This window comes from Misgurnus anguillicaudatus, chromosome 18 (assembly GCF_027580225.2).
Source record: "Misgurnus anguillicaudatus chromosome 18, ASM2758022v2, whole genome shotgun sequence".
Classification (NCBI taxonomy): domain Eukaryota; kingdom Metazoa; phylum Chordata; class Actinopteri; order Cypriniformes; family Cobitidae; genus Misgurnus; species Misgurnus anguillicaudatus.
Window position 1 is genome coordinate 35,398,506 of NC_073354.2, and position 25,693 is coordinate 35,424,198.

Genomic DNA, 25,693 nt, shown 5'->3' on the forward strand with positions numbered 1-25,693 from the left:
TTGACATCTTAAAAAGGTCTTGTGAAATGGCCCCTTTAAGATGTAAAATAAATCTTTGGTGTCTCCAGAGTACATACATGAAACTCTAGCTCAAAATATCGTATATATAGATAATTTGTTATAGCAAGTTGAAATTGCCACTTTGTAGGTCCAAGCAAAACTGCGTCCTTTAAACGTGTCCTTTAAAATGCAAACACAGATCACAATGATGGTGGTTTGTTGAAATTGAAACTCAGTTGTTCTGTCAATTATTTTTTCTCACTCTCTGCATTAAATGGCAGTGCCATGTTTGGATAGTGCAGATTAAGGAGTGTTATTATTATAATAAGATCCCCTTCTGATATCACAAGGGGAGCCACATTTATATTACCTATTTTTGACATGCTTGCAGCGAACATTTTACCAGGTTTTCATGCTATGGGCCCTTTAAATATAATTTTTTTTCTAATTGTATTCGCAATATACTTATCAAAGTACATACCTCCTTATACTATATATGGTGGCAAGAAAAAGTATGTGAATCTTTTAGATTTTCATACTTTTTTTTATAATTTTTTCATAAAATGTGATCTGATCTCCATCTAACATAATGTGTCTAAAAAAATAACACAACTTCTGATCTTTTATGTCTTTATTGAACACACTTAGTGGCCAACCACATCAAACGTGTTTATGGAAGTTGCAGGCGCAATGTCCTCCTACAGACATTCACACATTATCCTGAAGAATTGTCTGATAAACTTGGGAATTTATCTTCCCCTCAATGATTGCAAGCTGACCATACCCTGATGCAGCAAAGCAGGCCCAAATCAACAGGTCTTCTCCATAATACTTTACAGTTGGGATGATGTTTTCATAATGATATTGCGTGCCCTTTCTATGCCAGATGTAGTGCTGTGTGTTTTTCCAAATAGTTCAATCTTCGTTTCATTAGTCCACAAAACATTTTGCCAAATACCACTGTTGGAATGTCAATTTGTTCTTTTGCAAATTTCAGGCGTGCAGCAATGTTCTTTTTAATACTGTAATTAGTGACTTCCTTTGGTGTCCTGCCGTGAATACACTGCTTGTTCAGTGTTTTACGTGTTGTAGACTCAAATACAGAGAGTTCCAATAATGCCTTCAAATCTTTGCCTGTCATTCTGGGTTGTTTCTATACCTCATTAAAGGAATAGTCTACTCATTTTCAATATTAAAATATGTTATTACCTTAACTAAGAATTGTTGATACATCCCTCTATACTCTGTGTGCGTGCACGTAAGCGCTGGAGCGCGCTGCGACACTTCGATAGCATTTAGCTTAGCCCCATTCATTCAATGGTACCATTTAGAGATAAAGTTAGAAGTGACCAAACACATCAACGTTTTTCCTATTTAAGACGAGTAGTTAAACGAGCAAGTTTGGTGGTACAAAATAAAACGTAGCGCTTTTCTAAGCGGATTTAAAAGAGGAACTATATTTTATGGCGTAATAGCACTTTTGGGAGTACTTCGACTCGCCTGAAAAGTCCGCTCCCCTTCTCACTTTCATAATGGGAGAGGGAGGGTGTTACTGCGCCGAGTCGAAGTACTCCCAAAGGTGCTATTGCGCCATGGGGTATGGTTCCTCTTTTGAATCCGCTTGGAAAGGCGCTTCATTTATTTTGTACCACCAAACTTGCTCGTATAACTACTCGTCTTAAATAGGAAAAAGTTAATGTGTTTGGTCACTTCTAACTTTATCTCTAAATGGTACCATTGAATGAATGGGGCTAAGCTAAATGCTATCGAAGCGTCGCAGCGCGCTCCAGCGCTTACGTGCACGCACACAGATGATAGAGGGATGTATCAACAATTCTTAGTTAAGGTAATAACATATTTTAATATTGAAAATGAGTAGACTATTCCTTTAATGAGTCTCCGTGGTGCTCTTAGTGTCATTTTGACTGGGTGTCCATCTCTTGGTAGAGTAGCAACAGTCCCAAAGCATCTCCATTTGTAGATTGTATGTCTGTAGACTGGTGAATTTCTACAGTCTTTGACATAACTTTTAACCCTTTCGAGCTCCATGTAAAGCAACAATTCTTGATTAAAGCTCTTTTGATAGCTCTTTTTGGTGAGGCATGGCCCATATAAAAAAATGAACTCCAAAAGTAAACTTTAAAGTAGCTGTAGTCCACACCTCCAAATACATTATCTTAAAGAGACTCCAGGTGTGATAAAACCTGACTCCATTTTGCTTTTTCGAGGTCTCGTTCGCTTAAAAGTTCACATACTTTTTTCACAAGCACTATGAGTTTTTAGGTTGTTCTTAAATAATTCTGTTCTTTCATGTCTTTATTGTTTTGTTTTTTTAGAACCATTATGTTTGTCTATACCCTTGACTTGATGAAGACCAGATCACATTTTATGACAAATTTATTTAGAAAGCTATGAAATTCCAAAAGGTTAATATACTTTATCTTGTTACTGTATTTCTTGAGGGACATACTTCTTTTCAAAACACTCAAGACTCTAAAAGGTTCTAAAATAGTTTTGTGCCATTGTAACAAATGTGGCATGATGGTTAGTTAAATAAAAATGGAATTTGAAAGGATTTCAGTGTCACTGTGTGCTTTACTTCTTTCTGCCCTGTTAATACAGGGCGTCATCACACTCCTCTCATTACAATACGCTAACTGGATAACACTGGATATGTCTTATTGAATATGCAGTTTACTAAAATAATGTATTTACCTGCAACAAATTAATTACAGCCTAACTATAGTTATTGTATTTACTAGCTGCTGACCTAGGATTTATAGTTATAATTTTAAAGAAATCTATATTTTGCTGTACCTTTTGTTGTGAATTGTGTCTTTTGGGGTATTTTTTGCCTAAATATAGTCAAGGGGGTTGTATGATTTTTTGGTTCACAACTTCCTATTCTGAAAGTTTGATCAATTCTGCAACAAATGTATTTATGGTAACAGACTCAAAAAGTTTTTCTTGTGTAGTTTAATGCAAGTTCAGACTAACATTTTAATTTTTTTGGTTTAACCTCTGCCACAGCTTTTCAAAGCTGAAACTCATGTAGATGTAGCAGAAACGCATACAATCCCACCAGCAAGCCAGATTTTAGATCAGGTAGTCTTCGTGTAGCACCCATTTAGAGCTGTAAGATGGGTCCCAGATGGGTTTTGCTTATGTTGTACATTTGGGAACTACCTTAAAACCGAGTAAAATCCTGCATATAACCTACATGGGCAATTGACAAGGGGCAAACATGGAACCCACGGACAATCTCACTTACAACCCATATTTCATGACCATGTTGTCCCTATGTAGTACCCACATAAAACTCAAATCTGGGCCCAACATGGGCATTATGCATATTGCCCAATTGGGGCCCACCAAACACCCAGTGAAATCCTGCAGATAACCTACATGGGTAATTGACAAGGGGCAAACATGGAACCCACGGACAATCTCACTTACAACCCATATTTCATGACCATGTTGTCCCTATGTAGTACCCACATAAAACTCAAATCTGGGCCCAACATGGGCATTATGCATATTGCCCAATTGGGGCCCACCAAACACCCAGTGAAATCCTGCAGATAACCTACATGGGTAATTGACAAGGGGCAAACATGGAACCCGCGGACAATCCCACTTACAACCCATATTTCATGACCATGTTGTCCCCATGTAGTACCCACATAAAACTCAAATCTGGGCCCAACATGGGCATCATGCATATTGCCCAATTGGGGCCCACCAAACACCCAGTGGAATCCTACAGATAACCTACATGGGTAATTGACAAGGGGCAAACATGGAACCCGCGGACAATCCCACTTACAACCCATATTTCATGACCATGTTGTCCCTATGTAGTACCCACATAAAACTCAAATCTGGGCCCAACATGGGCATTATGCATATTGCCCAATTGGGTCCCACCAAACACCCAGTGGAATCCTACAGATAACCTACATGGGTAATTGACAAGGGGCAAATATGGAACCCGTGGACAATCCCACTTACAACCCATATTTCATGACCATGTTGTCCCCATGTAGTACCCACATAAAACTCAAATCTGGGCCCAACATGGGCATTATGCATATTGCCCAATTGGGGCCCACCAAACACCCAGTGGAATCCTACAGATAACCTACATGGGTAATTGACAAGGGGCAAACATGGAACCCGCGGACAATCCCACTTACAACCCATATTTCATGACCATGTTGTCCCTATGTAGTACCCATATAAAACTCAAATCTGGGCCCAACATGGGCATTCTGCATATTGCCCAATTGGGGCCCACCAAACACCCAGTGGAATCCTACAGATAACCTACATGGGTAATTGACAAGGGGCAAATATGGAACCCGTGGACAATCCCACTTACAACCCATACTTCATGACCATGTTGTCCCTATGTAGTACCCATATAAAACTCAAATCTGGGCCCAATATGGGTGTCGTGCATGTTGCCCAGGTGGGGCCCACCTAGTAGCAAGTGCAATCCTGCATGAAATCCATGTGGGCAACTGGCATGAGGCCATTATGGAACCCGCGGACAATCCTATATAGGGCCCATTTTTCAGCCCAGTTCATACCCATATGGGCCCTATATACAAATGTTGGCTGGGTCTCAGTAAGGACTGACGGATGGCCATTATTTAGAAAACCTTTAAAGGTAACGTTACCACGTTTATTATGTTCTGAGTATACTACAGTTCTGTAATTGGATAAGTAATTCATATTTGTGTGTTTTCTCCCAGGTTAGCACGAATGCATCCAGCATAATAATGTTGGATCTTTACCATTGAGGAGACTGACTGAGTGTTCTCAACCAACCATCACTCACCTGCAAAAACTTTAAAGGTACCACATTAATTTATAATGTTGTTAGTATACCACAGTTCTGTTTGTGGAACATTTATTAATATTTTTGTGTTTTCTCACATGTAAGTATGAACGTGTCTAGAGCAGTTTTCGATCTTTACCATTGATGAGGGTGACTGACAATCATCTACCAACCGTCATTAACACACAAAAACTAAAGAAATGTTACTACAAGTGGACCTATTCGTTTACTCATTAGGCTGTGAGTACACCACAGTTTTGTCAGTGAAACGGTAATATTTGTGTTTTCTCACTGTTTGGCGTTGACAAATGTGACCATGTGTAATTTGGAAATTTCATGGGAAAAGTGTACATCTTAAAAATGTTTAAATGTTGTTTGATATAAGGAACAGTACACTAATTTACTAAAAGTGTACAAAACACTGAGTCTACTAAAGTCATAAAGGAATACTTGATATATTTCATAAGGAATGTGTAAATCTAATATTAGTTTTAATGCGAATTTGGACTGAACAGCACACTTCTGTTTTGTCTAAAACAATGTTTGTAAAATAAATGATGGTTCAATAAACTGTATTAATTTTACCCTTTTCTGTCATAATTTTTATACTAATGTTTTTCTGATCTTATGTAACTTAATTCATTTGAGTTAAATCAACTTAAACCATTTAAGGCAATCGTTTTCCTCAAACCATTTGAGTACACTGTTAAACCTTACCAGGCTTTTTAGGAGTAAATTACTGGCAACACTGTTGCCAGCTAGTTACTGTACAGCATCTGTAATGGTGACTTACTGGCAACAGTGTTGCCAGTATAGTACTGTGTCTATGACACTACAGTGAATAACTGGCAACAGTGTTGCCAGTAATTTACTGTCTCTGTACCATTACGGTGTCTTACCGGCAACAGTGTTGCCAGTTTTATACTGTAGGTTAGGAATTACAGTTAATAACTGGCAGCAGTGATTTCAGTTAATTACTGTACAGTACCACATGCTTCAGGTATAGTACTGTATAGTATATAAAATACTGTACTCATTGTGGTACTCTAAAACTTTTGAAAGATTCTTTTTTTATGTTACTTTATTAAAAAGGGAGAAAGAAACCCAAAATATTTAGACAAATAGACTTTATAACTGTGGCAATAGATGTCAGGATCAGAGGACGGATGAACCCAATCGCAGTCAAAGTCCAGGAAAACAGAAAACACTTTATTTACTAACATATAACAAAACCCACGAGGGTGTACACGACATGAAACACCCTAAGCAGATAGATAATACTAAACTTGACAAGATAACTCGGCTAGATAACCACATGAACACAAGAACAAAACAAAACACGAACCAGCACAGAACTAAGGACACAATGACATTATATAGAAAAAAATAAACAAGATAATGAGGGGGAACAGGTGATGGGAGAAAACCAATGATTACTAATAAGCAGGAGAACGAGGGGGCGGGGACAAGAGACAAGACACCGAAAGGCACATGACCCATTAAACAAGGCCATGAACCTCCACATAGAGCAAGGATGGGTAACTTCGGTCCTGGAGGACCGGTGTCCAGCAGAGTTTTGCTCCAACTTGCCTCAGCACACCTGCCTAAAAGATTCCAGTATGCCTAGTAAGACCATAATTGGCTGCTTCAGGTGTGTTTAATTATGGTTGAAGCTAAACTTTGCATGACCACGGCCCTTCAGGACCGAAGTTGCCCATCCCTGACATAGAGCATGGGACTGCCAGAACTCAAAACTGCCATCATAACTAGATATAAATACAAAACAAGACTCCTTGGCAGGATCCTGACAATAGATAAATACATAAAACAAGGAATCACAAAATTAAACTAAACAGAAGAAGTTTTCTGTAGAATTGGCAAAATAAGATAACAAAAAGCAATAATATAAACAAAGAACACTGCCACAGCATGACAGTTAAACCAAAGCTAACAAAATCATACTCCAAAACAATGCAATCAAATAACAATCAGGTTATTTATTGGTATTTATTCCAAACCTGCAGTTATTCAACATAATTTAAATGATCTTCTTATATTCTTACAATTCAAGCATTAACAAAAATGTTTCATATAACACGAAGTATAAACCAGAAATTAAGCTCTGTTTTATGCACAGGCCCACTAAAGGGTTAATGATGCCACATGGTGATCAACAGTAAAAATGACAAATTTTACCTTTTTGCTAAAGAAAAAACCACCATCAATCAAAAATGCATGATAATAAGGTGTCATGGCTTTGCAGTCAAAAAATGTTGCTATAATGGAAGTCAATGGGGCAAAAATGACCACAAACAATAAATGAGGAAGAAAAAAAATTAAATCTGATGCTGCACAAAACCTAAAAATTCATCAAAGCCAATGTTTTTTCTAATCGTTGAAATGCCCAAGACTGTGAAAAGGGTTTTTACAAAAAAATCCAGTCCAAAATCACGTTTTATATTGAAAATAAGTCATTTTGTGTTTTTTCCCAAATACTTATTTGGGAAGTTCACTTATAAACTTTTAAAGAGGCAATTAAAGAGTTACAATCGTGGAATTTTTGTAAATATTTGGTAATTTTGATCAGTATTGGGGTTGATTAACAGATTAATATTTTTTTATATTAATCTGATACATTTTTACAACTGTTTCATTTAGTGGCATTTTTTGGCCACGAACAACAGGAAAGGGCAGTGAATTTGAACAATGCACAAGGGTTAACGTTGATAGGAGATGCTAAAAACTTGCTAATCAGGAAGCTATTTGGGACCTTAACTTTATGTGTTTTAAAGACACTCACAAATATTTTAACAGTTTACTTACTCATTTTCAGCTTTAAAACATACAAATCCACTATTCTATTGTTCAACACAGCATGAGTAAACAAACAAACAAACAAGTTTATCAAGGCAAATTGGTGACACCTGCACCTGTGGATGTGTGTGTGCCAGTAATTTACCAGATAATATTACAGTTATTTTCCTTAATTGGTGCAAAGAGTCATTTATTGTAGTTTATTATTAGTGCAGCATAACTGCACCTCATATCACAGTAAAATACCTTTCACTGATGTTAAAGCTAAATACTGCCAATTTTACAGTTATTTACCCAGAAATCTACAGCAAGGGTTAACAGTGTAGCTTTATATTGTGTGAACTAAATAAAATGTATTCAGTGAACTAAAACTATTTGAGTGGTATGAACTTAAGCAAACTTAATATATTTGAGTAAAGGTAACTCAACAATTTTTTTGTCTCATGCACTTCTAATTTACAGTTCACAGTACTCATATGTATGAGTTTTAAAACTAAAATGGTTTAAGGCAATCGGTTTCCTCAAATGGTTGAAGTTAACTTATCAGGTTTTAGGGTGTACTGTCTGGAGATATGAGATATATGTTTTTAGGAATAATTTCGACTGCTAAAGCTTCTTTTTAGGTAAGTTTCTTTTTGTAAGAAAGGTATTTAATACAACGAAAGTATATTAAGACTTTTGATCAATGAAAGGAAGGATTAAAACACTGAATAGAATTTGTAAATAATGAATTATAATAATAAAATAATAAACATTTAGACTGCTTTCAAATGAGAACAAACGTATGGTTCAAAGGCTTCATAAAATATGTATTTTAGTTTGGCTATGACACTTTTGGGAGGGTTCAAAAGCAGAGATTTGGGTTAACAGGTTAAAACATATGTAAATATACATCTCAGATCTAACACTGTCTGGCACTTTTTGTTCAATGTGTTATTTAATGTTATTTATAATGTTTCATTTTTTATTCAGTCACTGGTTATTTTTAATCTATAGAAACTGTATTCATTCAAGTGTCGGAGTATTTGAGGGATTGAATCCACAGATATAAGTGAATATGAGAGTCTTAAAGGCCTTCTGAAAGCAAGGATAAAAAAATCCATAGATCAAAGGATTACAAGCTGAGTTAAAATATGCAAACCAAATTAAAGCCTCATAAACAACAGCTGGGATCACAAAATTAAGGAAAGGATCAACAGCAGCAGCAATAGAAAAAGGCAGCCAGCAGAGAAAGAAAACGCCCATAACAAGAGCCAGAGTTTTAGCTGCTTTTCTTTCTCTGTGTGCAGAGCTTTGACTGTTAACACCTGTGGTGGTCACAGACACTTTCTCTGACAAAACCTTTGCATGTTTTTTCACAACATTAAAAATGATGATATACAAAGAGCTCATTATAGTTCCTGGAATAATAAATAACAAGATGATAGAAATCAGTCCCCATTCTTTGTTAAAAAACACACCACAGCCACCAAAACATGACACCTGTAATATAAGAGCTTCCAGACCAACAGCAGTCACTCCTGAAAAAACAACAGAAAAGCTGTACACCAATGAAAAGATCCATGTAAGGGTGATTAATACACTCACAGTGTTGTTTGTGATCCTCATTCTGTACTTTAGAGGGTCACAGATGGCCCAGTATCTATCAATAGATATTAAACTAAGATGTATTAAAGAAGAGAAACAGAAGGTCATGTCCAAACTAAAATGCACTTTACAAATAACATCTCCAAAAAACCAGCAGCCCTCGACAGATCGCACCATATTGTAGGGCAGCACCAGTAAACCCAGCAGACAGTCACACACAGCCAATGACTGAACGATCAGATGAGTTGGAGACTGAAGCTGTTTGAAGTGAGAGATGGAGATGATGATCAGCAGATTCCCAAAAACTGTCATGAGGATCATGAGTGAAATGAAAATGTACATTGTCACTTTAGCCCCGGTGAGACGATGAGCTCTAGGACAAGAGTCTGGATGTAAAGGATAGCACAGGAGAATATTCTCGGTCTCATTGAAAGACATTGCGTCTGCCCTAAAATCTGACAGGACTTTCTTTGTAATAGTTAACAGGTAGACAATTACTGTATCACCCAAAATTTAATCAAAATCATTTTAGAAATTACATGGTTACATGGTTAAGGCAAATACATAAAGAAACATAAACATCAATATAGTACATGCTTATTCTATCGTGATAAAGCTTGGATGTGTTCATATATACAGTTCAGGTCAGGTTTCAACCCCCCAGTTGTATACGTAACCAACTGAACACAAACATTGTGACTCATGAGATTAAAATAAAAAAAATTGAACTGTGTGTCCTGAATTAAAGGGCAGTGGATTGGCCCTTTCAAAAAAAACAATTTGTGAAAGTCTTACATTTTTCTTGCTCCCCCTTTGCTACGTGTTAAAAGGAGTAGTGATAATAGTATAGGTTAATATATTAATGTTGATGTTTTTAATGGAAACAAAAGATTGATCGACTATTTTATTGATGATATTGTCAAAACAGGCAATTTCAGTCTTTTTGTTTATTTGTTATATTTTGGGTCACACTAACCAAGTGTCAGGATATGGGGAACACAAAACACGAACCCAAATGCCGACGTATACAAAAAGGGATTTATTATAAAACAGGGGAAAAACAGGAAAACAAAACCCACGAGGGGGCAAAACAAGACTGGGAAAACACGACACTAAACTAACACTAAACTTTAACAACACTAACAATAAACTCTTCAACAGATTTAAACAGATCAAGACTAAAAACATCAAAAAACTTACAGGAACCGACAGGGCATGAGACAAGACGAACGTGCACTGGACAACAAACACAAGGACTCTTAAATAGGGAGAAAGTAAATTACATACAGCTGGAAATAATTACAAGTAAGGGATCGGGGAAAAAGTGACGAGACCCGGGAAATGCGTGGTCAGAATAACCCAATACTACAACCACACATTTCCCACATAGAACATATGTACTGTCAGAACCCTGCCATGCTAAACTAGATCTAAATACCAACAGGATCCGGCAGGATTCTGACAGTACGCCCCCCTCCAAAAGGCGGCTACTAGACGCCCTCTAGGGGGAACACTAAACATGGGACATGACAGACTGGATACAAGACAGAAACCATGAAAACATAACAAATAACATTAAAGGCAGACATGACAAAATTACAAATGGGTTAGGGTGGGATAACAAAATTAATAAACAAGGGAGGGGGGGTGGGGGAACAACAGAGTTCATAGGGGGTGGTCCAGGGTGGGAGGGTGGGCAAAGAGTCTGGGTGGACTTCGAGAGAGTCCAGGGAAAGTTCTGGCCGAGATCGGCAAAACCTGGCTGGGGTGGCGCTGGCTGCGCCCACGGCTGGGGTGGCGCTGGCTGCGCACACGGCTGGGGTTGCGCTGGCTGCGCACACGGCTGGGGTTGCGCTGGCTGCGCACACGGCTGGGGTTGCGCTGGCTGCGCACACGGCTGGGGTTGCGCTGGCTGCGCACACGGCTGGGGTTGCGCTGGCTGCGCACACGGCTGGGGTTGCGCTGGCTGCGCACACGGCTGGGGTTGCGCTGGCTGCGCACAAGGCTGGAGTGGCGCTGACTGCGCACACGGCTGGGGTTGCGCTGACTGCGCACATGGCTGGAGTTGCGCTGACGTCTGAGTATACGCCTCAGTGCGCTCTGGCGGCTTGGTCGACGGCTCTGGGCGTTCTGGCGGTCGCGACGACGGCTCTGGGCGCTCTGGCGGTCGCGTCGACGGCTCTGGGCGCTCTGGCGGTCGCGTCGACGGCTCTGGGCGCTCTGGCGGTCGCGTCGGCGGCTCTGCGCGCTCTGGCGGTCGCGTCGGCGGCTCTGCGCGCTCTGGCGGCTGCGCCGGCGGCTCTGCGCGCTCTGGCGGCTGCGTCGGCGGCTCTGCGCGCTCTGGCGGCTGCGTCGGCGGCTCTGCGCGCTCTGGCGGCTCTGGGCGGTCTGGGGGCTGAACAATCTCCCCCTTCCTCCTGTTCTTCCTTCGGGGTCGCGGAGCAGATAGAGGGTGTGATGGAGCTCTTAAGTCGGAGGAAGACCCCCCGGACGACGACTCCCAGGAGATCCTCCTCTCACGCTTCCCTCGAAGGGACAGAGGTGGGGAGCGGCTCTCTGGAGCCGGAGGAGAGAGTTCAGGGTCGCCGAACCCCCACATCCCAACGGTCCTTCCCTCCCGGATGGGCGGGAGTCGATGGGGTTCGGCGGTTCGGGTCGGGTTCCACCTGACGGTGGCTACGGGTCCGCATACGAGCGGGTCATAAGACTCGTAACCCAACTCGTATGCGGGGCGGCAACCCTTTCCCCGTCTCGCCAGGCGAGTACCGGTGTACATGTCCGCTGGGTTCTTTTCTGGCACGTTCGTTCTGTCAGGATATGAGGTACACAAAACACGAACCCAAGTGCGGACGTATACAAAAAGGGATTTATTGAACAAAACCGGGAAAACAGAAAAACAAAACCCACGAGGGGGCAAAACAAGACTGGGAAAACACGACACTAAAATAACACTAAACTTTAACAACACTAACAATAAACTCTTCAACAGATTTAAACAGATCACTACTAAGAACATCAAAAAACTTACAGGAAACGACAGGGCATGAGACAAGTCATGGGACAAGACGAACGTGCACTGGACAACAAACACAAGGACTCTTAAATAGGAAGAAAGTAAATTACATACAGCTGGAAATAATTACAAGTAAGGGATCGGGGAAAAAGTGACGAGACCCGGGAAATGCGTGGTCAGAATAAACCAATACTACAACCACACATTTCCCACATAGAACATATGTACTGTCAGAACCCTGCCATGCTAAACTAGATCTAAATACCAACAGGATCCGGCAGGATTCTGACACCAAGAGTGCTAGCCTTCTAATAAATTACATAATGAGACAAGCAGTAAAAGATCATTTCAGGTTTTATAGTTATGTATTAACCTTGATCTTGATCCATCCTGCCTACTTATATTTATTACATGTTTATTAGATTTTACATGTGTTTTGGTGTTCAAGTATACGTAGTAAGTCGTAGAGGTCGACCGATGTCTGTGTGTGTGTGTGTGTGTGTGTGTGTGTGTGTGTGTGTGTGTGTGTGTGTGTGTGTGTGTGTGTGTGTGTGTGTGTGTGTGCATGTGCGTGTTTTCAGGACCGATATCGATACTGATTATTACAGATCGAGTAGACCAATAAGCGATATTTTCAAGCGATATGGTCTGGAAGTATGAACTGTTTTATGCATATAACAATTAATTAACCAATTTAAATTAATATAATCAGTGTAAATAATTGAATTGCCTTCATGGCTTCATTGTGTATGTTGTTGAAAAAAACGCAAATGTTTTCATAAAACTATAACATTAATACCATATTAGGCACAATTCAATAGCCTATTCCTAAAGTATATATGTCACCAAGACAGGCATTTAAGCATACCCGTGTGTGTATCTGAACATTTATATGTAATAATTAAGTCGCACAAAATAACTCAATCTGTCGCTTGTTGCGAGCAGCTTAAGAGTGCACTGGCCAAAGACCAAAGTGCTCAAGTTCTTTATGCTTTAAAATGGCTTGTATTTTTTAAATGACATGACTTACAATGACGTGCAAATGCTAACTCAGTCAATTGCCTGAAACATGTGCTAAACTTTAATAAAAAAAATTGTCCTCCGAAGAGGTTGGTGGGGTGGTGGTGGGCCAAAAAAAGAAACTCTTTGTTTTGTTGTTTGATGTGCCAAACTCTTGTATTTCAGTGTCAAACTCACTTGCAGAACAATCATTGCAAAGGAGCTCCAGTTAGCAAGTGCTTTCAGCGGTGTCTTGAGCCTCCAGTGCTGACTGGCTGGACTCGTGACTCCCAACAAATCAGTTGGGCGGTGGGTGGGCATTGCTCTAGGCAACTGGGATGATCAATTGAGTGACCCTCTGACCCTCTGCAACACTACTCCTCAGCCCTTCCATCTCCTGTATTTGATCCTTTCTCATAACTCAGTGAATAAACCATTGACATGACCTAACCTCAACCCCAATCTCATCACAATCCGCCAAACACTCCAACCCGTTTGACTAAGGCCAGAAGCCCTATTGTCATCGGTAATGCTGGTTCTGTGGCAAACGGTTCTGTATGGCATACTATTTGCCGCAAAACACAAGACCACAAGAAAACGCAAAAATCTCACTGCAACCCAACCATGGGTGCCAACCTGTTTGACTAAGTCCAGAGGCCCCACTGTTGATGTTAATGCAGGTTCCGTGGCAAACGATAGCAAACTATCTACCGCAATTACCCAACAACACTTATCTATTGTATATGACTTAATGTTGATATCCCTTAATACTTACCTGAGGCATCGTTGAGACTCTGTGGGATGGTCAATTGAGTGATGGCACCCTCTGGGTTGTCAAGTGTGCGCCCTCCTTCCTGGGTGTTTTGCTAATAGGCCCACGACACCTCCAGAGGGTTTAGCATTGAATAACAGCATCCCAGGTTCACTCCCTAGTTCCCATCAACTCACTCCCAGGCGGAGTCTTTTCTCTTCACCCACAGCCACTGGCTTCCCATTTTTTGCAGCCGTGGAGAGGTCTTTGACTGCCTGCCGGTGGGCCTTTCCTTGCACTCCCATCTCCCTGTGTAGCCTGGATGTTGAGGTGGCTAAGAACCCTCTGCAATCTACTTCCACTGGGCGTACCTTCATATTCCATAGGTCGGGGATGTTGACAAGCTTGAGTGAGGCTGGCCACAGTACAAGGCCTGTTTGCAGGTTGGTGGCTGCAATTTCAGCTGGGAAGCAGATTTCTTGTTCAAGTCTGAACAAGAACAGCTTTCAGTCCCGTGCTCTGCCCAGCTGACCAGAGTCTGATCTTATGGTGGTGAAGTTGGCTTGACCCTCACCCTCCCGAACAAGTGTTGGCTGCCACTGGGATGATGAGCTTCTTGCTTCCTCCTCCCAACGTACCTCCTAGACCACCATCTTGCCTCTCTGAGATAGAGAGGCCTTGGTCCACACTGGTGTAATGGCCCCAAATACAAGACCACTCCTCCCCTCCTGCACTCGGCCCACAATGTCATGTGTCTGAGTGCTGCCTTTGCCTGCTCAGTTGCAGCCAACGGGGTCCACTTCCTTCTGGTGGCCAAGATGGTGGCAGCTTAGGCTACAGATGGATTGCTCGAATCCAGTAGCATCACCTCCATTCTGACTTTGGCACACTTGTACTCCTCTACCAGACTGGCAATGGGCAGATGTAGCATCTCTTTGCCATGAAGTCCAATACTGCTGAGGCACCTAGGAAAGCCAAGCTACTTCCTTACATATGATCTGACAAATCTCTCCAGCTTTTCCACCTTTGAGAGCGGGATTTCATATAGAGGGTAAGAGGGTTATTTAGCATGCACCCGAGCTTCAGCTTGCCCAGAAGCAGGGTTCTGTCGATGTTCTCCAGGCCATTGGCTACCTTCTTCCTAAGCTGTTCTACCTGCTCTTTGTCTTTAAGGGAGGCATCATACCAACGACCTGTCACTGGCTTCTCTGAAATAGTTGGGATGGATTCCTTGCCAATGTGGAAGTGGTCTGACAGCTTCCCCTTGATGATGGAGATACTTCTAGACTTGCTCAGCTTGATCTTCATGCGAGCCCGCTCAATGTTTTCCTGGAGCTTACTTAATAGCCGTAGAGTGCAAACCTTGGTTGTGGTGAGAGTTGTAAGGTCATCCATGTAGGCTCTGACTGGCGCCAGCCTCAGCCTAGGTCTTATTCGCTGTCTGCCAACTGTCCATCTAGAGGCCCGAATGATGACCGGCTAAATGCTTAATATCAACATCGATAATAGGCTAGATCAATAATCAGTCGACCACTAGTAAGTCTCTCCAGTTTTTCAAAGTTCTGTGATCGCAGAACACAGGGCAAAATAAACACAATATCACATTTCTGTGATCCTGCAATTAAAACATCTCATACAAAATAAATAAAATTATCTAATATTCTGTCATCATACAGAGTAGACAACTATATTTAGGCTTTATTTTACCACTGCATATAAACAATCCCTCTCTCTAGCTAGCTGCACCCTGCAGTTAACAGTCACTCACAGACCTGCACGGGTCTTGCTTGATAAACATGTACCTGCAGAAAGAACACCCGACCCGTTATCCGCAGCAGCATTATTTTAAATCCATGTGACCGGAACTTAACCAGCAAAGTGCGCTATAAGTACAAACCTTTAGCAGTCTTCAGACAGACATGAACCCAAGTAAGCCTTATCAGCGTGTACAGAATGAGTCAAAATAATCTTAGGCTTTAAACCCGCAGTCCGCCCATGGTTATTGATTTTCTGTAGAGCAGTGCTGCTTGTTTGCTTCAACAATCACAAATGCATGGTACCCTTTTGAGAACAATCTCTCGACATTGCTTCAGAAACTGACACTATGGGAGGGCCTCCCCTCTTTCAATTTTCTGAAGCTTTTTTTATAAAACAATGCCAGTGTACTGGCCGATGCCTGCCATGACGATATATAGAGGCATGGCTTCCACCCAGGGGTGTTGTTAGACATAAAGCCCGCTGTGTGCAACACTTCTATACAATTTCCTTTGCTTAACCCACTATTCCTACCCTGCAACAAGTACTGGAAAAGATAAACATGTATTTAACTTAATATCATTACCATGTTTGGAGGCATTAAATATTTTCTTGCACATTTGCATTTTACATTTTACAATGATAAAATAACCTCAGCCATAGTTATTGCTAACTGTTTATGTATTATCCTAGAGCTAGTGAACTAAATATTAATTTTATAATCCTCTGATGTTTGAGACCTGACTGGGTGAGGATGTAGTGTGTCTTACCTCCCTTACAATCTCTCCTTTCTGCTTCCCTCTCCCTGCTTTGCACAAAACATTTATGAGCCCTGGCTCCATTTTTCTACAGCTCTGTGTCTCTACGGTACATATCCTGTGCCCAACAGCGGATCATGCATGTCTCCGTTGCGCACTGTGCAGATAATTTTAAGAGTTCACAATGTCCCCGCACTATGGTGACACACTCCTGCGTTCACCCTTTTCACGTTTGTATCCCACATCCAGCCATCCCAAGTGGTGTGCTGTGGTAGGTTTGACTGGTCGTGCCTGACACATAAACCCCTGTGGCCCGGCCACAGCTCCAGGCACATACATGCTGCATTCGACGCAAGTTGCAGTCGGCAATGAGTTCGTAATATCCTTATATGTTCGGCAGTGCCCACACGGCTGTGATAAGCAGTGGGTTCTTACGTTGTCAGACCACTCATTCGACATCAGACCACCCAAGCTGGCGCTGTCCCTTCACATTTTCACCGCTGTGTGCCGGTACCGGCTCCAGAGATTGCAACTGTGCATCAAAGCCTGACAAGTTGGATAGAGCAGCTTGTACAGCTGCTACTATCTTATTTTGTTTTTGTTTGAAAAGGTTTTGTTTAGTACAGTCTGAGCTTCAGAAACAGAATTGAAATAATTAACTTGAATTAATGTTTAATAGTTGAAGGAAACATGTTTTTTTGCTGCGATATTAGACAGTGATTTTATGGAAATCTGTATCTTCCCCCATATACGTTTCTTAGATTTTCTTTAAATGAACTTTGGTACAGTATCCAAAAATTTCATTAACGAGATATGCTAATAAAATAATTTGTGGATACTGTAAATAACAATACTCTGCAGTGGTGAACATTAGATAGTAATCTGTAATGTAAATCAATGTAGATCCAGGCTGAACTGAAGAGTGATAAATGGGGAGTTCTGCATTTTTATCAGTTCTCATTGTACATTTCATTACTTTATTACCAAGGGCACATGGATTGAAGTCAAATAGTAATAAATCAAAAGTTAACCAGGTGTTCTGAAGCATTAAAATGTTAAATGATGCACATATGATCGTTCATCTTAATTGAAATGAATATAAAATTTGGAAATAGACATTAAAGAAATGTTAACCTAACAATAAAAAATGTTTTATTATAAAAATGTTTTGGATCCCACTAAATTGGATTAAAACAGAAGACAGAAATGCATACAGTAGAAAGGATTTTTGGGTGCATGAACCATTTAAGTTTTTTTTAACATTACTTCTTTAGTAAATGCAAGATCACCCAGATTAAACAATATCTTGTAAAAAAATATTCATTTTTACGAGAAAACATATTAAATAATTTACCTGAACAAGCAGATAAAAACATTTAGTAGAAAAATATTTATAAAAATGTACATATTAACTGTCATATTTAATCAAATATCAAGCCACCTGAATCCTTAAAGCCACAGACATAAGTTAATATGAGAATCTTAAAGGCCTTCTGAAAACAAGGATAGAAAAATCCATAGATCAAAGGATTACAAGTAGCGTTAAAATACGCAAACCAAACCAAAGCATCAAAAACATCAGCTGGAGTTGCAAAATTGATGTAAGGGTCAACAACAATGGCAATAAAAAAAGGCATCCAGCAAAGCAAAAACACACCCATGACAATGGCCAAAGTTTTCGCTGCTTTTCTTTCTCTATGAGCAAAGCTTTGATTTTTTTAGTCCCCCTGTAGTCCACACAGTCACTCTTTCTGACATAACTTTTGCATGTTTTTTTGCCACATGAAAAATCTTCATATACAGACAGCTCATGATAGTCCCGGGAAGAAAGAATGTAAGAATCGGGCAAATAAGACTCCATTCTTTATTAAAAAACAGAACACAACTTCCCACACAATAAACTTGCATAATGAGTGTTTCCAATCCAACAGCATTCACCCCTGAAAACACAATGCTAAAACTGTACACAAATGAAAAGATCCACGTGAAGGTGATAAATACAGTCACAGTGTTGTTTGTGATCCTAATTCTGTACTTCAGAGGGTCACAGATGGCCCAGTATCTATCAATAGATATTAAACTAAGATGTATTAAAGAAGAGATACAAAAAGCCATATCCAAACTAAAATGCACTTTACAAACAACATCTCCCAAAAACCAGCAACCCTCTACAGATCGCACCATACTGTAGGGCATCACCAGTGAACCCAGCAGACAGTCACTGGCGGCCAAAGACCGAACGATCAGATGAGTTGGAGACTGAAGCTGTTTGAAGTGAGAGATGGAGATGATGATCAGCAGATTCCCAAAAACAGTTGTGAGGATCATGAGTAACATGAAAGTGTACATTGTCACTTTAACAACAGTGAGACGATGAGCTCTCAAACAAGAGTCTGTATGTAAAGGATAACACAGAAGAATATTCTCAGTCTCATTGAAAGACATTGCTTCTGCCTGAAAATCTGAGAGGACTTCCTCTTGTTAATGTGAACTGAAAATTTTTAACACACGTTTTAACAAAATAATTTTTGAAATTTTAATGTTAAATGGTAAAATCCATTATCTAAAGAAACCTGAACATAAATACAGTACATGTCCATATAAGTATAGTCAGATTTGCTGATATATAGTGTCAGATACCTCCCCACTCCTCCTCTACCTGTACGTACATACGTAACTAATTGTTAAACAAACATTGTTACTCATGAGATTAGTGTGAAAACTGAACTATAGTGAACTGTGTGTTCTGAGTTAAAGGTCAATGGACTGGTTAACAATAGTCTGAAGGCTACTGCATTTACTTCTCCATATCGCTTGTCCACAAAAGGGTCACATGAGAGTGCTGGGCCCACAGGCAGGATAAAATAAAGCACACTCTTGGAAAGGATGCATTAAATTTTCACACTTCTTTTTATATTAAGCTTTTAACACATTATGCATCATTTTGTGCTAAAATAAAACACAAGTTGTGTTAAAAGTACCACAAAATGTGTTATTTGAATAATAACACAGATGGGTAGATTCTGGGACAATGCATGTAGTGTGTTGTCCCAGAATCAAAACTAATCTGTTGTTTTTAACACATCAGTTTTAAGAGTGCAGTAAACACAAAAGCAGTGGTTTACAGCAGTGGTTATCGAACTGGGGGGCACGAGAAGGTGCCGAGGGGCCCCCAATTTCATGACATTTTTAAAAATATATTAATTTATAATAGATCCTGTGTAATTAAACTTCAAGGTTCAAGATTCAAGAATATTTTATTGTCATTCTAACAATACACTACAAGAAGTGCAATGCAGAACGAAATTACGTTGCATAGGACCACCACAAAAACACACAAGTAAACATCATCAGCAGCCAAAGATAAATGAGAATAAATATACTATCAAAAAAATAACAAGCAGAGCTGAGCTAAAATCAACAAAAAGCATCCGGACCCATGCATTCTTTTCCTTCAGGTGTTCCAAGCTCAGATGTAGTGCAGTGGCTATTGCATCCTCAGTTGACTGGTTTGAGCGGTATGCAAACTGAAATGGATCAAAAGAGGTGGCCAATATGGAAATAATGTATTCCTTCACCTGCCTTTCGAAACACTTCATTATTACAGAGGCCAAAGCTACTGGGCAGTAGTCATTTAAACAGGAAATGGGAGATGTTTTTTCACAGGAATGATGGCTGAAGTTTTATAACAAGATGGCACAACAGCTTGAGACAAGGAGGTGTTGAAAATATCTGTGAAGACCTGTGTAAGTTGTTCCGCACATTAATTTTCCTCAGGGTTTTAAAGACATCCTACGGGTCAAGGCTCAACACTCTTTCATTGAGTTGAAAGACGGCCTTCACTGCTGGAGTATTGTTCAGAGCATCGAACCTGCCAAAGTATTTATTCAGGTCATTCAAAAACTCAATGTTGTCATTACAGGACAGGGAAGTAGATTTATAATCTATAGCAGACTGAATTCCCTGCCAGAGTCGCCTGGTGTCTCTGTAGTCTGTAAAATGATCTTGGATTTTTTGACCATGGGCTTTTTTTGCCAGTCTGATGGCCTTGTTCAATTTTGCACGGGCAGACCTGAGGGCATCCTCATCGCCAGCTTTAAAAGCAGAGTTTCTTTCCTTTAACAGGGATCGCACCTCAGCTGTCATCCACGTTTTCTCATTTGCTCTGACAGTAATATTCTTGGTGACACTAACATCTTCCATACATTTATAGATATAGCTGGAAACAACATCAGCATATTCATTGATGTCCGTGCCCTGACTATTTGTAGCCGCCTCTTTGAACACTGACCAGTCTGTGCTTTCAAAACAGCCCTGCAATGCCATCATGGCTCCCTGCGGCCAGACCCTCACCTGTTTAGTAGAGGGCTTTGTTCGAGTAAGCAGGGGCCTATATGTTGGTGTAAGCATGACAGTAATATGGTCTGATGATCCCAAATGAGGGCGGGGCGCCGCTCTAAATGCAGTCTTGATATTGGTATACACATGGTCTAGTGTATTTGCACCTCTTGTTGCAAAATCTACATGCTGGTAAAAGTGGGGGAGAACTTTTTTCATGTTTGCCTGGTTGATATCTCCAGCAACAACGAAAACCCCTTCTGTATGTGTGGATTGCCGTTCATTTATGTGTTGATAAAGAACATCCAAGGCTATATTTGTATCTGCATCAGGAGGAATATACACTGCAAGAAGAAAAATGACAGAAAGTTCCGTTGGAAGATAATAAGGGCGGCATTTAATGACCAGGGCCTCTATATCTGGGAACAGTATGAGAAGGACTTCTTTGCATCTGTACACCATCTTTTGTTAATGTATATGCAAACTCCACCACCACAAGTTTTTCCACTGAGAATCCTAGACATATCAGCTCGAAAGGTAATTAGACCATCAAGATTAACAGCCTCCTCTGTAACCGTCTCATTTATCCAGGTCTCCGTAAAAACTAGTGCACAGCAGTCTCTCACCTGTCGTGATGATGTTAAATCTAGTCGGAGATAATCCAGTTTGTTTTCCAATGATCGGACGTTTGCTACCAAAATCGATGGTAATGGCGATCTGCACGGATTTGCTTTCAATCTTGCTCCTGCACCATCGCGGCAACCCCGCTTACGCTTCCGCATACACCACCGCCGCCAATGCCGTCCCTTTCAGGTAATGTTGGAACAATGTACCGGCACAGAGCTAGTGCACGCTGCGGGTGCACGCAGCAGTCCTAAGTCCCTCAGTTTGTCCATGCCATTTAAATCAGCGATCCCTTCTCTGATTATTGTTCGCAGTCTCAGTAAACTATGGCGATCATAGACTAAACGCCTTTGTCTGATCCGATCGAATTCAGAAGTGTTTGCGTTGTTTATGTTGTTTTTTTCATGAGCCGATGCTGCTGCAGCCAGCGACATCGATCACCAACATCACCAACATCAATTCATTATATAATTTAATATTTTTGGTTTAATTAAAATTCTTGTTTTTAGAAAGTTTGAGATTGATTTATGTAAGATTTTTTTTTTGGGGGGGGCGTAAAGGGATGCACTCTACACAAGCAGGGGAACATGCTGAAATGTTTGAGAACCACTGGTTTACAGTGCGTTTTAGAACAGCAAAAGAGCATTGTTAAACACACTGGGCTTATTGCTTTTATGAAACAATTATTCCTTATAATGTGTGGTTACAAGTGGTCTGCAGTTGTGAGGCTAGCTGGATGTACTGCCAAATCCTCTGAAACACCTTTGGAGATGGCTTATGGTAGAGAAATGAACATTCAATTCAAGGGCAACAGCTTTGGTGGACATTCCTGCAGTCAGCATGCCAATTGCACGCTCCTTCAAAACTTGTGACATCTGTGGCATTGTGCTATGTGATAAAACTGCACATTTTAGAGTGGCCTTTTATTGTGGCAAACCTGTGCAATAATCATGTTGTTGAATCAGCATCTTGATATGCCACATCTGTAAGGTGGATGGATTATCTCGGCAAAGGAGAAGTATCTGGCATAGAATCTGGACCTTCATTTGATAGACCCGCCCCACACATACGCAATCCAGGCAACGATGTTGGTTAGTAGACATGCCCCTTACTTGGCTACAAGTGTGTTTTGGTAGTCGGCCCAACTCCCTTTAAATGTTTTTTTTTTTAAATCACCCACCCCGCCGTTAAAATAAAAGAGGAGCAAACGATATATAGATAAGTTAAGTTTTAAACTCATTCACGTCCACTGTGCTCTGGATGGGCCATGCTATCAAAATCCTTTAAAGTCACAACGAAACGCAAATAGCAATTGTCTTGTTTTCCCCGTCATGATGTATATCCGAGTGAAACAGCTTCTAAATGAGAAAAATGTAGGACGGATTTGAATTTGTCCAATGAGAACAAATTGGATCATAGGAAGTTGGGTCATGTTGCTAATTGCTAACCGTCGTGATCTTTTCCCGGGCCCCACCCTTCTGCCATTCCTTGTAACTGGAAGTAAAGAGAGATCATTTCGAGGAGGAGAAGAGATTAGTGTTTTTGATTAAAGATTATAAGCGCACATGAATTTAAAAAAATAAGCTCACAGATAAGTAGAAAACACAATATTCCAAAAAAAATATTTAAATGTTATTGTGAGTTTAACTGAAGGAAAGCTTTGGTTTATCCAAAATGTCAATAGAGACGTTGCTATGCACTTCTGTGCAAAAAGTCTCTTATAACTGAAAACACTGATTTGGGCATTATAGAAACAAAAGCACAAACACAAACTTTAGAGATTTTTTGTTATTACGAGGAGTGTAAATATTTTCGGTCGATTTGAAACTATAGTGGGACAAATAAGATTGTGGGGGGCCGGGCTGCTATAATCGAAGTAATTAATGAGAAACACTGTGTGTTCATGAACTGATTTGTGGATACTGTAAATAACAATAGTGTGTAGTGGTAAAAATTGAACAAAATCTGTAATGTAGGTCCGTGTTATCACATATCTGGGCTGAAGAGGTAACTATAGGTGATCTAATAGTTTCTCTCTAATAGTTTCTTGATGAATATGAGCTGTTCTTACAGCTTTTATGCTTTTCTACTCATGCATGTGTTTAAATGACTGTGATGACCCCTTGTCTGAAACGTTGTAATGTAAACCGATGCACACATGAATGATGTGTGTTTATATTTCAAATTGGATTTAAATCACTGTAAAATGTCCAGTTATACTATAAAGTGCAGATGATACAAAATATCTTTGTTTTCAGCAGAGGAAAACGCAAACAGGTTCATAAGTACATAAGTAGTTAATAATTATAAAATGTTTATTTTGGGTGAATGATACCTTTAAGATGTATTTAACATTACTACTGTAGTTGATGCAAGATCAAACAATGTCTTGTAAGGGTGTTAAAATCACTTTTATAACAGTAACAAATGCTACATTGCTAGCAGATAAAACATTTATTTATGGCATAAAATCTTTATAAAAAATATAAAAAAAGACTTTATTCAAATACCAAACTGACTGAGTTCTTGAATCCACAGATATAAGTGGATATTAGAGTCTTAAAGGCCTTTTGAAACCGAGGATAGAAAAATCCATAGATCAAAGGATTACAAGTGGAATTAAAATATGCAAACCAAACTAAAACTTCAAAAACATCAGCTGGGGTCACAAAACTGAGAAACGGACCGATAACAGTAACAGTAAAATAGGGCAACCAACAGAGCAAAAACACACCCATGACAATGGCCAGAGTTGTAGCTGCTTTTCTTTCTCTATGAGCAGAGCTTTGATTTTTCAGTCCCCCTGTTATCCCCACAGTCGCTCTTTCTGACATAACTCTTGCATGTTTTCTTGCCACATGAAAAATCTTCATATACAGACAGCTCATGATAGTCCCGGGAAGAAAGAATGTGAGAATGGGACAAATAAGACTGTCTGTTAAAAAACAGAACACAGCTTCCCACACAGGACATTTGCAAAATAAGCATCTCCATCATTCACCCCTGAAAACACGATGCTAAAACTGTACACAAATGAAAAAAGCCACGTGAAGGTGGTAAATACAGTCACAGTTCTGTTTGTTATTCTCATTTTGTACCTCAGAGGGTCACAGATGGCCATGTACCTTTCAATAGATATTAAACTAAGATGTATCAAAGAAGAGATACAGAAGGTCATGTCCAAACTAGAATGCACTTTACAAACAACATTTCCTAAAAACCAGCAGCCCTCGACAGATCGCACCATACTGTAGGGCATCACCAGTGAACCCAGCAGACAGTCACTGGCAGCAAGAGACCGAACGATCAGATGAGTTGGAGACTGAAGCTGTTTGAAGTGAGAGATGGAGATGATGATCAGCAGATTCCCAAAAACAGTCGTGAGGATCATGAGTAACATGAAAGCGTACATTGCCACTTTAACAACAGTGAGACGTTGAGTTCTAGGACAAGAGTCTGGATGTAAAGGATAACACAGAAGAATATTCTCAGTCTCATTGAGAGACATCGTGTCTGAGAGGACTTCCATTGTAATTGTTAACAGAAAGACAATTAATAAATAAAGTTTAAACAAAATTGTTTTAGAAGTTACAACATGGTTAAGGCAAATATCTAAAGAAACATAAACATGAATACAGTACATGCCCATTCCTAAATGAACTTGGGCTCTCAGATTTGTTCATATATACTCTCAGATCTCACCCCCCCCCCTCCATTGTGACTCATGAGATTAGAATGAAAAAAAACTGAACTGTGTTTCCTGAATTAAAAGTCTGGTGGCTACACTCTTAAAAAAATGTCAAAAACTACAAAACTGTAAATTACAAAAATGCAAATTAGTGAAAACAGTGACATAATGCTCACATGCATATTACATGTTTAGACAATGGGCCCTATCATACATTCGGCGCAATGCAGCACCAAGTGCAACGCAAGTGTTTATTGCTAGTTTTAGCCCGGCACATTTATCCATTTCACGTCCTGCGTGTTGTTTAAAAAACAAGTGGTTTTGCGACTATTTAGCGTGCCCATGAGCAGGTGGTCTGAAAACTAGTTGTATTCAGGCGCATTGTGGGTGCGTTGATATTTTGAGGCAACTTATAAAGAGAATTTTACTAATATACACTTATAAATACAGGTTTACAATGCACGTACACTTTGCTTATTACACACACACAAACACGTAGCAGCACACAAACATTTTTAAATAT

At 40.1% G+C, this 25,693-nt stretch overlaps 1 protein-coding gene and 2 pseudogenes across 1 annotated transcript; all 3 read right to left on the reverse strand.

Annotated features, from left to right (window-relative positions):
- Positions 1 to 8,662: 8,662 nt before the first annotated feature.
- Positions 8,663 to 9,682, reverse strand: LOC129429968 (trace amine-associated receptor 2-like). The gene has a single exon (XM_055186971.2). The coding sequence runs from the start codon at positions 9,680 to 9,682 to the stop codon at positions 8,663 to 8,665; it is 1,020 nt and encodes a 339-aa protein (XP_055042946.2).
- Positions 9,683 to 17,941: 8,259 nt separating this feature from the next.
- On the reverse strand, positions 17,942 to 18,869 carry LOC129429950 (trace amine-associated receptor 4-like; annotated as a pseudogene).
- Positions 18,870 to 23,980: 5,111 nt separating this feature from the next.
- Positions 23,981 to 25,011, reverse strand: LOC129429970 (trace amine-associated receptor 4-like; annotated as a pseudogene).
- Positions 25,012 to 25,693: the final 682 nt, after the last annotated feature.